This window comes from Apaloderma vittatum, unplaced genomic scaffold (assembly GCF_000703405.1).
Source record: "Apaloderma vittatum isolate BGI_N311 unplaced genomic scaffold, ASM70340v1 scaffold41623, whole genome shotgun sequence".
In the NCBI taxonomy this organism is placed as follows: domain Eukaryota; kingdom Metazoa; phylum Chordata; class Aves; order Trogoniformes; family Trogonidae; genus Apaloderma; species Apaloderma vittatum.
This window is the reverse complement of record NW_009708173.1, coordinates 4,079-16,800: the sequence shown is the minus strand read 5'-3', so window position 1 is coordinate 16,800 and position 12,722 is coordinate 4,079. Positions and strand designations below refer to the sequence as shown.

General features: G+C 50.7%; 1 protein-coding gene across 1 annotated transcript in view; it reads left to right on the top strand.

The window, feature by feature from the left end:
- Positions 1 to 2,315: 2,315 nt before the first annotated feature.
- LOC104271703 (tyrosine-protein kinase Mer-like) overlaps positions 2,316 to 12,722 on the top strand; it is a 14,330-nt gene continuing 3,923 nt past the window's right edge. Inside the window, 9 exon segments of the mRNA XM_009866452.1 lie at positions 2,316 to 2,645; positions 2,911 to 3,011; positions 3,249 to 3,422; positions 4,684 to 4,770; positions 5,438 to 5,553; positions 7,294 to 7,477; positions 7,760 to 7,911; positions 10,764 to 10,917; positions 11,268 to 11,421. Coding sequence (XP_009864754.1) covers positions 2,317 to 2,645; positions 2,911 to 3,011; positions 3,249 to 3,422; positions 4,684 to 4,770; positions 5,438 to 5,553; positions 7,294 to 7,477; positions 7,760 to 7,911; positions 10,764 to 10,917; positions 11,268 to 11,421 — 1,451 coding nt within the window. The 5' untranslated portion in view covers position 2,316.

The window sequence follows — 12,722 nt, the reverse complement described above, 5'->3', positions numbered from 1 at the left end:
TCAGCTTTGCTGTGATCCCAGGTGTTTTGTGAGAGCGGCACTGGGCTTGCAATGGCTTTGTTTCCACACCGGCTTTTCCCTCAGGCCAAGCTGCGGTAAGTGAGGGGTGCAGCTCCAGTGTGGCAGAGCACCCACGCAGGCAACACCAGCTTTCAGCTCCCTGGCTGTAACGTGGGCTTTTAGTAGCAGCCTGAGCAAAAAGCTCTGGATGCAGGTAAAGGGGTGTCCTGTCATCCAGGATGAACCCCCTCAAAGATAGCCACCTCCCGACCAGCTGGGGATGGAAGGGATACCCAACGGCAGCACTCAATACGATAAATTCCTTGTTGGCACATGAGTCAGAGAGGAAAGTATTTCATTCCTGGGCCAGCAAACACCTCTTTCCACTTAATTGGTATAGAAAAATGAGGCTGAGATTCTCGTTTCTTTAAATTTGAAGCAGCCCCGGGGGAGCAGAAATCATCGCTGGGCAGGCGAAGCGCCTGCCAAGGGGCTGGGACCGAAGGCACACAGCAATGTCCTCCCCGGCCAGGGGTCCGCGCTGGGGGAGCTGCAGGAAGGCTTCAAAATGGGAGCATGAAAACAGCCGTTTGAGGGCGGATTTTACCAGGCAGAAAGTGTCTCCTCCAGCTCAAGTAATCTCTGGGAAGAGCAGGGGAGGGAAAGGGATTTGGGGTCACTCGCTTGTTTGCGTTCAGCAAATCTTTTTGGAGCTGCCCTGACTGTTTGAAGGCCAGTGACCTGGCAGTTGGCTGCATTTTGCAGCAGTCATATGGCTTTTGTTTGTGTTGGGATGGTAAAGCTTAGGAAGCAAGTTGGAAAAGCTCTTTTTCTTTTTTTTTCAAAAGGGAAACCCATTGTTTTGTGAGAGAGCCAGGGAGAGCCTTTCACTTTCCTCTGCACCACCAGACCAGGCAGAACTTAAAATCCCTTCTCCAAGTGAAGTAGCATTTCTCAAGGGTTAAGAATAGTGAGCAGTTTAGCAAAGGAGCGTATCCAGCCTCAAAACTAGGTTGTATTTCTTGGCTCTCAGGAAAGCACGCTCGGCTCATGCCCCATTACTCACAATAGTAATGACATAGCTTTAAAAACTTTTAGGTTGATGTTTGAGGTCTAAGCCCTGCCTCAAAACAAACCCAGCTGAATGCTGGTTAAATAAAGATGTTATGCTTTCAACCTGCAGTATTATCTTTTAAACTGTGATTATTTTTTTTTTTTTATTATTATGTTAACTTAGTTGAAATTCCTGTCTGGTGCAATGCTTTTACTTGCTGAAAGCAGCAAAGGAGCTTTAGCACTTCAAATGGGAGTTCTGTATTCCTGTGAAAATGTCAGGAAGCTCAGAAACGGGCTAGTAAAAGCATCTACTTGTGGTGTATTCTCTGGGTCTTAAAAAATGCACATTTTTCTTTTGGAGGAATTGCTTTATATGGAGCTGCTCTTTGTCTTGTTTGTGGCTGAGGTGGGGAAGTGCTGGCAGGGAGGGGGGAAAAATGCTGTGTCAGGACCACGTTATGTTAAGTGCTTTGTAGCTGGGGGCACGAAGCCCTCAGAAAGAGCTGTCAAATAGCCTTCCCTTGGGAAAAAAGTCTGGGAAAAGACCCTAGGAGAGCAATGCTGAACAGCAGCCGGCTCCTACACGCTGGCTGAAGGCATTTCTTCATTGCTCTGCAGCTGTTTTTCTGAGGAAAGAGCTTGGTGGGAAGCACTTAGCTTAGCAAAAGCATTCGTGGACTCAGAAAGCATCTCTGTCTTTCAGAGCAGCTCACCCTGTCCTGGAAAGGGAGCAGTGTCACCAGCAAAGCACCTAAAACCAGAGAAATCCCCGCCAGGGAGTCTTTCTCTGCCCCAGTTGAAAATGCTCACAATGAGGCCCCAGAAGGGATTTACTGGAGTGAAGTCCCGAATTCCTCCTGCCCAGGGATCCTTATATGTTCCAGTCCCGGGGGTGCAATGCAGCAGAAATAGCTCCTGCCTCTCCTCTGCTGAAAGAGAAGTGGCCGAATACTTTCTTTACCCTGAGTTGCTCCCATTTGTTTTAAAATGATTGGGTTGGCGTTATTTTTTGAGGTGCTGCTTGTACAGTCAGTCTTGGGACAGCCCCCAGCTTTGTGTTTCTTCCTCGAGGTTCTTGTGAGAGATCTCAGAGATTTTGAATTTTTGGAGCAACTGTAAACAAACTGCCTTTAACTGTATTAATGGAAGCAATGGGGCTTCGCAGCATTTTGGAGGGGGGGCACTTGCTGCCTGGTGGTGACAAAACCAAGGTCTTCTCTTGCAGACGACACCGACCAAAATCGAGGTCCAAGGCTGTACATGTCAGCACAGCCCCACTACCCTGAGCGAAGCGTGGCCACCCTTGCTCCCTGGCCTCCTCAGATCACAGCGCAACCCCACCAGGAGCCCTTGGCCAGCTCCCTAGGACAGATCAAGTTCAATCCCACGGTGCGACACATTGTGATCAACGAGCACAAGGATGTCATGTTTAATTGCTCCATCAGAGTACCTCAGCTGCTGCTCAGGCCAGATGCCCCAGGCATTTCCTTGTGGAAGGATGGGAGGGAGCTCCACGCGCTGGACCACATCGCCACCAGCCATTTTGAGATCCCGGACGACGAGGAGGTGGCAATGACATCCACCTTCAGGTAACCGGTGCCATCTACCCTGGAGGGCTGCTCTACACATTGGCCCCTGGAGAAGAGACGGGAGACTAGGCAGCTTGCAGGGGCTTGGTACTACAGGCGCTGCCTAGTCCCCAGAGCTTGGCTTTCCAAGCCCAGCTTCTGTCAGTGTGTGCTGTGGGGTGGTTGGGACTGATTGAAATGTACCCCCAGGCTGGCAGCATTGCTATGATCTTCCACGGGATTCTCCCTGCCAAAGCCCTGACATGGTCTCTGTTCTTTCTGGCAGCATCGTTGCCGCCCAGCGCTCGGATAACGGCTCCTACGTCTGCAAACTCAACCTCTCTGGCATGGAGGTGGTGTCGGATCCCATCATGGTACAGCTGGAAGGTGAGCTGGAGGAAAGCTAGATGGACATGCAAGAGGTCCGGAGCATTGTGCACTGGCTGAGTGACAGCCCCAAGGACCATGATCTGGGAGCGGTCCTGCAGAAATGGGGAGTCCTGTCTGGGAAGAGGCTTGTTGCGGGAACTGGGCAGAGCCCTGGGCAGGGCAGTTTGGAGTTGTTGACAGGGCTGTGTTGCCAAGCTCTCTGCATCTCTAGCTTCTCCACTTGTGTCTGTGCAGGTCTCCCACACTTTATTCGTCAGCCTGGGAAGCTGAATGTCACCAAGAACAGTCCCTTCAACCTCACATGCCAAGCTGTGGGCCCGCCGGACCCTGTGGAAATATACTGGTTTCGTGACAACATCCAAGTCAACGAGAAGCCCCACATCTCCCCGTCAGTCCTGACCGTGCCAGGTGAGCCCAGCAGTGTCCTTGCCATGACCAGCTGCGACACCTCTGTGTGGCGGCGTGGGACGGTGACTTGTGCTACCTCACTGGCCCCTCCTGTTAGGGCAGGGCCCGTGCTGCTGTGTGCCGTCACAAGGCCATTACAGCCTTCTTTGATATAGTTCGGTGCCATGCGTTGCTGATGCTTGGCTGGAAAGCTCAGTGCAGCTTAGTTTCTCACGTAGTCTGGCATAAAATATGGCTGTCAAATTTACTGGTGGTCCCATCTTAATGCCTCTGGCAGACCTGGGCTTGGCCCCTGCAGTGTGTCTCCATACCAGCCTGGTGGAGCACAGGGAGCAAAGTCCTTCAGGTATCATAAAACCCATCAAGGTTTTGCTGCAAAGGCAAAAGAGAGGAGGCATTGCTCGATTTGCTCATGAGGAGGAAGCCACTAGCTAATTAGCAGCCAGGCTATAACTGACTCAGTGTCCAAAGACGGGCTTTAAAAGGCAGTGAAAGCCGGAAGAAGTGACTCATTCCTCTTGGATGTTCTTGCATCCGGCTGGCACGCATTAGGTCGGGTTGTTCGAGCAGTCCTCTCTTGGCCCAGGAGCTGTCTTGCAGTGAAAGGCAGCGTGGCTGGGGCAAGCAAATGCTCGGCATGCCCGGCGCACCGTGGTGAACCCTTCGCCTTGCAGAAGTAGTGAGCAACATGCCCAGGAGGGACAACCTTACACCTCTAGTAAAGTCCTTCGCATGAAACAAAACTCCCGAGTGCGGTTGATGCACAGGGTCATCTCACTCAGGCTGTACCAACACCCCAGGGGAAACAAGCAGCTCTCCACTCTCGGGTATTTCCAGTGGCCCCCAAAAGCAGTCATTCTTTGTTACCAGCTGGGAGATTTGAGCAATCCTCGAAAAGCAATAAGTCATCTGATTCCAGCCGTGGTGGTGGTGGGCTCTTCTGCTTTCTGCCATTCCATTTTTTTGAACGTGCTTACTCAGGAGATTGTGCAATGGTGCCGGAGAAACATACAGTGCTGCTTGCACTGACAGACAGCACACACGTGGTCGCGGTGTGGAAGGTGAGTGAGCTGGATCTATGGGGTCACCCCCAGGCAGGCAGCACAGCAAGTGCAAAATAAAAGGTCTTTTACACTGCTGGGAAAAAATAAATAAAGAAAGTAAGCTGCAAGAGTTTTCCATGAACAGCAAGAGGAGAATTGGTGCGATTTGGGTGTTTTTTGTGGGTCCAGTGAACAGGTCCTTGTTTTTCTCCCCACAGGTCTTAATGAATCAGCACTGTTCAGCTGCGAGGCTCACAACAGAAAAGGGCTGACGGTATCCAGCCAAGGGCTGGTCAACGTGAAAGGTAAGCGGCAACGTGCTGCTCGCTTTGCTTGTTGACTAGATGTGTCCAAGCAGGAGCTGTCCTGATCTCCACCCTTTCCAGAAGTCATTCTGCATGAGCTGAAGAAGATGTTTTTAGAACTTCCATACGTATTTCCTCCCTTTCTAAACCTATATTTAAAATCAAGTAGTAGTAGCGCGGTCACCCAGTGATGTTCTGTCATCCCAGTATCACTGCTGTGGTAGGAAGCACCAAAAAGTACATTTGAAAGAAGAGCTGTTGGTCCCAGAGCAGGTTTCGGAAGGGCTGTATCACTCTTTTCCTTCCTTCACTACAGGGACCGTGTTAGCAGTTTTCCATAGGAAATGGTGGAAATTCCTGACATTCCTGGTGGAAGTCACTCGGGCAATGTGAGGAACGTGTTCCCCAAAATATATCATTGCCTCTAAGTAGCCTAGAGAGCTCACAAATATAGAACATGGTTAAAATAGTTCTGCAAATGACTTTTTCTGCTTCCCTGTCCACTGGTCCGAAACATCCTGTAAAGGAGGCCACTGCGGCTGTAGCCAGGGCAGTACCAGCAGCTCCCACGCAGTCGCTTTGGGCCCCGGCAGCTGCCAGGGGGAAGACAGAGATGCCACATTTGTGCTTAGACCTCCAGCTGACAGCCTTTGGCTTTTCCCTGCAGGGATACCGTCTGCTCCCACCAGCGTGCATGTCCTCAACCGAACGGCCCACAGTATCCTGATATCTTGGGAGCCAGGCTTTGATGCGTTTTCTGCCTTGAACAGCTGCAGTGTCCAGGTAAGCGTCCGTAACCCGCCATGTCCCTGCAACTCTCCTCACATAGATGTTCCAATATGGGTGGAAATCAGTGTTGTTTGGCACAAACCTCCTGGTCAAGTGCTTCCCAGCCAAGCAGCCTTCCCAGTGGGGTTTGGAGGTGGAGGTTTCTCTTGACCCTCCACTCCTTGCAAGTACTGGGAAGGAGCTGAGGAGTTGCTGGTCTCCCTGAGAAGCCAGGAAATGCCATCTCTGTGCAAGTAGTTTCCACCTGCCCTATCTGTTTGATGTTGCCAGATTTCCCAGTGCAAGCCCACTGTTTGCTGTCTTGTCAACGTGGTTTTTGTCTGGTTAATCTCTACTCCAGCTGAGATAATGCGTGGAAAGAGGTAGTGTTTGAAGCCAGGTAAAAGTGAAAGGACTCACAGGGAGGAAAGGTACCGGAGCTAATATTAGCTCTGCATCCACTGCTGCCTTCCAGCTGGATCTTGGGAAATGGGGTGGAGAGCCAAAGAATTTCCTATGACTTAACGTTCACAGTCTGTCATTCGGAAATAGCCTTTCGAGTTGGAAAACAAAACATAATTTCTGGCAAAAACACAGCTGTGACTAAGCCTTTTTGCTACTCTCCCCGTTGATAATCCCCTTGCTCGGGATAGTGTGGCCTACCGACCAAGTGACTCATTCCTGAGTACTCCGGTGCTTAAAAGGGAAGCTCTTGCTGTCACACCTGGCAGGTTCAAGTTTTTTCAATTTGCAAAAAGCCTGATTTTTTTTTTAATACATTAGTCTGATGGATTCACTCCAGAAGACACTTTCATTGGAGGCTGGATTAAAATGATCTCTAAGGTCCCTTCTAGCCTAGGCCATTCTATGATTCTTTGATTTTGCCTGGAAAATACCATCCTGAGATCCTAGGCTACCTAGAGGGGTAGTCTTATTTCTTAAGCAGAAGGGCAGGTCTTCTGCCACCCCAAAACCATGGACAGAGGTTTTTTTGAGAAGGCTGTGACCAACTGCTTGTGGCTCAGGCCGAAACATCCTGTGGGTTGTCCTCCAAGTTAACTGTCTCTCTTGCATGGGCATTCCTTGTTCTTGCTCTTCCCTCTTTCCTCTCACTGTCCCAGCCCAGGATACTCTCATGGTGCTTCCCACAAAAGGAGACTTTTTCTGGAGAGCTGCCAGGGCTGCATGAGCATCTATGTGCTCAACAGCTTTGGGGAGAGAGCAATTTCTCTCTGTGTAAAAAGAGCAATTTGTTTTTAGTGCGTTGAATTCCCCAGTGCTGCTAAATGTAATGATGGAGCCTGGCAAGGTCCGTGATAAGTCCTGCAACATCTGTTGGCAATAAGTCCTGTGGTCTCATGAGGTGTTCCGTGAAAAAGGACTTTCCTTTGTTTGGTAGTGTTATCGGATGCTTCTTTTGCTCCATGCCACAAGAAACAGCAAATCATCCCTCCCTCTTCCTTTCCACAGCAATGGCAATTTCACACATCTCTGTCACATCCTCACTGCAACTCTTTCTCCTCTGCACGCACTGGAGCCCTTGCCCTGAGCCCCACGAAGGGCCCACTGTCAGCGTTCCACTCAGCAGAGCCGAACCAGCCTGCAGGAACGAGGCCCTGCCGGTGTTTGGATGGGAGGCAGGGAGAGAGGCAGGACTCTGAATCCTGTTTACAGGCGTTAAAATTGCTGCCATACGTCTCACCCAGCAGGTTGCTGCTGACTAATCCCTGTTTGTGGACTGATTTTTCAATTAAGGTTGAGGAAGCCGTTCCACAAAGCAATGTCTCACTTCTGGTCTTCAACACCTCGGTGCCTCCCCACGTGTATCACATCCAGCAGCTGGAGCCCATGGTGGACTACAACATCTGCGTTTCCTGCAGGAATGAAGTCGGCTGGTCAGAGTTTAGCCCCTGGGTAACTGCCAGCACCACGGAGGGAGGTAGGAAATGAGCAGTGACGACTGAGTAGGGCTTCTCTGCCTTGGCTGCACAATTGCAGGGCTCTCTGGATGACACCCTGGTCCAGAGTCATGAATGATCACGTGGTGGGACCTCTCGACTCTGTTGATCGGAGGACAAAAATTTACCCCTGGGAGGTCACCTGCTGGAATTATTAAAGGCTGTAGGAAATACTGTGTGCTTTCTGGTTGAGCTACAGCTCATTTTCCATCAGGCCACCACATCTCTGCTCCTCTAACTTTCTTTCTCTTTGATTCCTGCAGCTCCCACAACTCCACCGCTGAATGTCACAGTGTTGTTCAACGAATCCAGCTCCTCCCTGGAGATCCGATGGGTGAAGCCGCCCCTGGGGAGGATCCATGGGGAACTGCAGGGTTATCACATCTGGTACAGGTGGCGGAGCTCCAAGGGGTTGGTAAGTCACCAGTGAATGGGTAAAGCCTGGAAAAGATCCCAGCAGCCATCAAGCAGGGATGACTAGTTTGGTCTCGGTGCTTCCTTATACTCCCTTTGACCTTACTTGTCTGCTGTTTTGTGCTTTCATCCGGGCTTTTTTAATACAAGTGGCCTCTCTCTTGTGTGTTTTATGTAACAATGCCCTAAGTCGTTGATATTGAGAAGAAGCAGTTTTGCTTGAAGGAGACAAGAGGTTTCCTATTCTCTAAACTACAAATGAGATGCTTTTCCCAATCTTTGGTATGGCCTTTGGAGTGGCACTCATGGATTGGCAGCAATTTCAGCAATGAAGTCAATCATAAGGTGCTTGGGAAAACGTGTTCTCTGGTTTTAGAGTCCTTCCTTACTCAGCTGGGATTTATTCCATGCGTGACCTCATCTGCAAACCCACGGCACAGAGTTTCATAGCTTGGAGAACAGTGCCGGGGACCTGTCCGTGAGCGTAACAAAGTCATCTGGCACAAACCTCGCTTGCCTTTTGCAGGATTTTTGAGCCTCTGGCACATTGTGCAGATGTATCCAGCTTTTACCTCTGCGCTGTGGTTTGGCCTTCCTCTGTCCCAGGCTGAAAACTCAGAGAGGCACCGACAGGCTAAACTCGATGTGGAAAAAGTGACTCACGACCTATTTTTTGTAGGATGCTGCATTTTCTGTTCTCCTTTTGTGCCTCTGAAAAAAGAGCATGTATAGATCGAGACCAAGTGAAGTAAGGGAAACAATATCATGGTCTTGTGACTAACATGTTAAAAAAAAATGCTGACATATTTGTCATCTCTCAAGCAGAAAGCAAAAACCAGGACTTGCCCTTTAAGCCCTGGGACAGTGTCTGTTGTTGTTGTTGTTGCTTTTTATAAATTCCCCCTGTCAGATTCTTATGGGGTGAAATTCCTGCTTGGGTGAATAATTGTTCTCATTAACACTGGCTTTTGGGAGGTTCAAAAACCCATCTAGTGGGGTGGGAGTTAGAAGGGAGGTAACTGTGCAAGGGGCCTTGGCTCTCTGCAGACTGAAGGAAGCAGTTGTACTCATCGCGGGTTTGCTTCATCAGCCTCCAAGTTTTATGGAAGGCAAAAACGCGTGGCAGAGCCAGCTGAGGGCAGGGGCCAGCTTTTCTTTGAGAGGAGCAGAAATGGCTTGAGCAGAGCGTCGCGGGCTGGTGTGGTGCTCAGTTCTCCCATGCATCCCTGAGGGGCTCCTCAGCCCACAGACAGACAGCCTGAAGCACAAGAGCAAAGTGCTGGCTGCATAGTGGAGCTCTCATTTTTCAGAAAACAAGTCTCTGGGTTTTGGCCCCGGACAGGCTAAATATGAAATGACCCCAAATAACCCATCAATTTAACAAACCCTGCAGGATAAAGGCAAGGGGGTCCTATATTTCTGTGTCAGCAGGGCCACCTGCAGGCCTCTTTTCTACAAGCTTAAAAGCCACTTAAAAAACTTCCAAAAAGTTGCTCCGTTTGATTCCTAAACCAGTGGTTCTCGCCTGAGCCAAGGCTGCCAGAGCTGGGACGTGAAGAAATTCCTCAACTACCACAAAGCTCATAAAAAACCATTAACTTTGGCAGTTCCGCCCTGCCAGGACAGCTCATGCTCTCCATGGTCTGTTTGGTATCAGCCGGGTTCTGTCCTCAGATGACACAGGGCAGAGCTGCCTGTGATACCAAGGGATCCTGGTGCAATTTTGAGGCTGACAGGAGGGAAAAGATCTCACGTGCAGTTCTGCCGAACGAATGCAATCACAGGAGCAGCTTGGGGATTGTCTCACACCACGGCCCCGTGGCACAGACATGCTTCTGGCATGGAGGCGTGTTTCACATCCATTTCTCTAGCTTTCTGATGACTGTGAAGAGAAACTGGTCCCCTCAGAGAGGCTCTGATTTCCTTCTTCTTGTCCGCTGATCCTCCTCAATTGCTGCATTCGTTCGGCCGCATGATGTCCAGCCAGGTTAAGGAGCTGGGCTCTGCCAGCTGCAGCAGCCTGCCAGATGTTTTTGGACGCCACTGGGCAGCTGTTTTGCAGCTGATGGTCAGCAGAGAGCAGCAGCAGCAGCAACACTTTCTCAGATGAAGGAGTCCAGGAAACAGCAGGGAATTTAAGGGGAAAGACTTGGGTTTTTTAACCAAGGAAAGAGGCCTGTGCCACAGAGCGTGCCACCTGCTGCCATGTTACCCAGTAAGGAAACATGCCCTTAAAACTGGAAATATTATTGGCCCAATGCAAAAATCACAGACAGAAGATATCTGCCCTAAGATCTACTTTCTGTGGCAGAGTGCTTGAATGATCAAGCCAGGAGCTCTGTGGCTGAAAGTGGTCAGAGATGTTCCGTTGAGGCCCCGCAGGTGCCAGGGCTCATGGGGCTGCCCAGCATGAGCTGTGGGCACCCTTGGCTGGTAGCAGAGATGGGTGTGAACCTCCTCTTGCTGAGCCAACCACAATGAAGGCCAGGGGACAAAATCTAGGCTACCACCAGTGCGTTAAATGCACCCCCTTGTCTTGTGAGATCGCTTTCCTGCCTCTTTTCTGGCTCAGGCTGCTGGTCCTGCTGCTGTTGACAAGCAAAGAGCAACAGTGGCACGAGGTTTGAACGGGAAATGCTGCTCAGCCCCTTTTCAGATCCCATCCGGCTCTCACAGGCAGGGCTATTATTCTCTGTAAATAACTCGGGGCTGCATTTCCTCTGGGCCTGTAAAAGCAAAGCCAAGCCAATCAACAAAGGGATAACTCTCAGTAAATCCCCAGGTTTCCCTCCTGCTGCAGGGCTGTGGTGCTGTCTACCCCAGTCCAGGTTTTTCTTCCTTCCCTCTCTCCAGCAGAATGCCTCTGCTGAAGCCCAGCAGAACGCCAGCGCAGCCATCCTGCCTGTGGTGGCCACCAATGCCACCTGCTCCGTCCGTGTGGCTGCTGTCACCAAGGGGGGAGTGGGACCTTTCAGCAGCCCAGTGGAGGTCTTCATCCCCGGCAGCGGTAAGGAGATGCCTGTCACTGTCTGCGTGGCGTGGGTGCAGGGGAGAACGATGGGGGAGTGCTCAGGACGTGCTTTCTATGCCTGGCAAAGGCCATTTGGCATGCCTCCATCCTTCAGATGCTTTCCTTGCCAGCCAGGCTGTCGGCCAAGAATTTGGGACTTTCAGCATGCTTTGGTAGCCAGGAGAAGCTTGCTCTCCATGTGCAACCTTGGTCCTCACGCTCTCTTCTCCCGTGGAATCCTTTGGGCTTCACTGGGTTGGTTTTCAGCCCCTGGGAAATCCTCTCTCAGTCTCTGGGTTCTGTGGGATGACTCTTTCACCAGTTCCATTAATGGGATATTTTCTTAGGATTAGTAACCTCAGCCCCCTCTTCGACTCCAGCCTCCGGGACCACAGATTCCTTTGTTGTAGCCCTGGGCTTTATCTGCGGGACGGTTGCCGTCGGGCTCATCCTCTGCTTGTCCGTGGTCATCCAGAAAAGATGTGTGGAAACAAAATATGGGTAAGCCGAAGGCAAAACAGCTCACAGAGGTGCAATGACAGGTTGCAGGCGCGTGGGGCACAGGCAGGTGGCCAGCAGCCCACGCTGGACTCGGGGACAAAGTTCCTGTCTCCAGTACTGATTTGTTTGTCACAAATGGCATTTTTTCAGGCTGTGATGAGAGGTTAAGGGTATTTTTACTGCAGTGATGGTACTTCCCCTCTCTTCCTTAGCCCAGCAGTTCACCTTTCACTCACTATTCCTATTTTGAAAGAGAAGTAGACTTGTGCAGCTTGATCTGGTAGAGTGGCCTCGGTGTTTGATGTGGAGGTGAGAGAGCAGAGATGTGTAATACCCTGTGGCCTGTGGCCTAGAGAAACCCCTTCTGCCTTGTCACCCGCCACATCTGGCTTAGCCTGGTGGCGAAGCATGGCACAGGCACAGAGACTCCCAGTGGGCTGCAAAAGTGATGTTTTAATAACGTGGACAAAGGGCTGTTTTCTGCTACAATAAGCCAACACTACTCACTCACACTCGTGATTTTCCAAGTGGAATTTAACTGCTGTTTGTGTTAAATGACCGTGATGCCAGCAGCTTTTCTTGTAAGCGCTATCGCTTGAGTGTCTGCTGCCAAACTGATGATATAATCAAGTTCTTTGGAAGAGCATCATTTCAGTAATGGAGTTTATTGAATGGGTGAAGGAATCTCACCTAATCTGATCTCCCATGGAAACTGGTAGTATCTAAGGATCCCTTTCCTAACTGGCATAGCATTGTTGCTCTTCTCTTGTGATGCTAGCTCCCTGGGAGCTCTTGAGTATCTGCTTTATTTTTGTTTCCCGGAGCCAGACCCCTGCACAGCCTCATGCCAGAGGGGTTGCCCGGCATCTCCCAGCAGCGTGCCCACCACCGCTCTTTCAGGGCCGTGATGTGGAGCTCCCTTTGGTTTTGTTTTGGCTGGAATTGTGCATTGGGCAAGAGAGGAGATTGCTTTAGGAGGTGGTAGATCTAGGCACCATATTCCCCCCGCCGTGCAGACTACTGAGTAGGAAATGAGTATCCCATTTCCTCCCCAGAAAACCTCTGTGACTCACACCTTGACATATCAGCCTTGCTTACTGAGTGGCTGTTTTGCTGAGACGTCCGTCTTAAGTGACGCCGCTGAGCCAGTGTGAGGGAAATGAAAAAGATTAGGGCAAACACGCATTTCCTCCTTCGCTTCCCAACCCCCTGGGAGTGCTGTGGTCACCCACCCCTCCAGCGGTGGTTCTTTCATGGGAGGAGAAGGAACATAGCCCATCAGGGTCTGTTTCTGTCCCTCC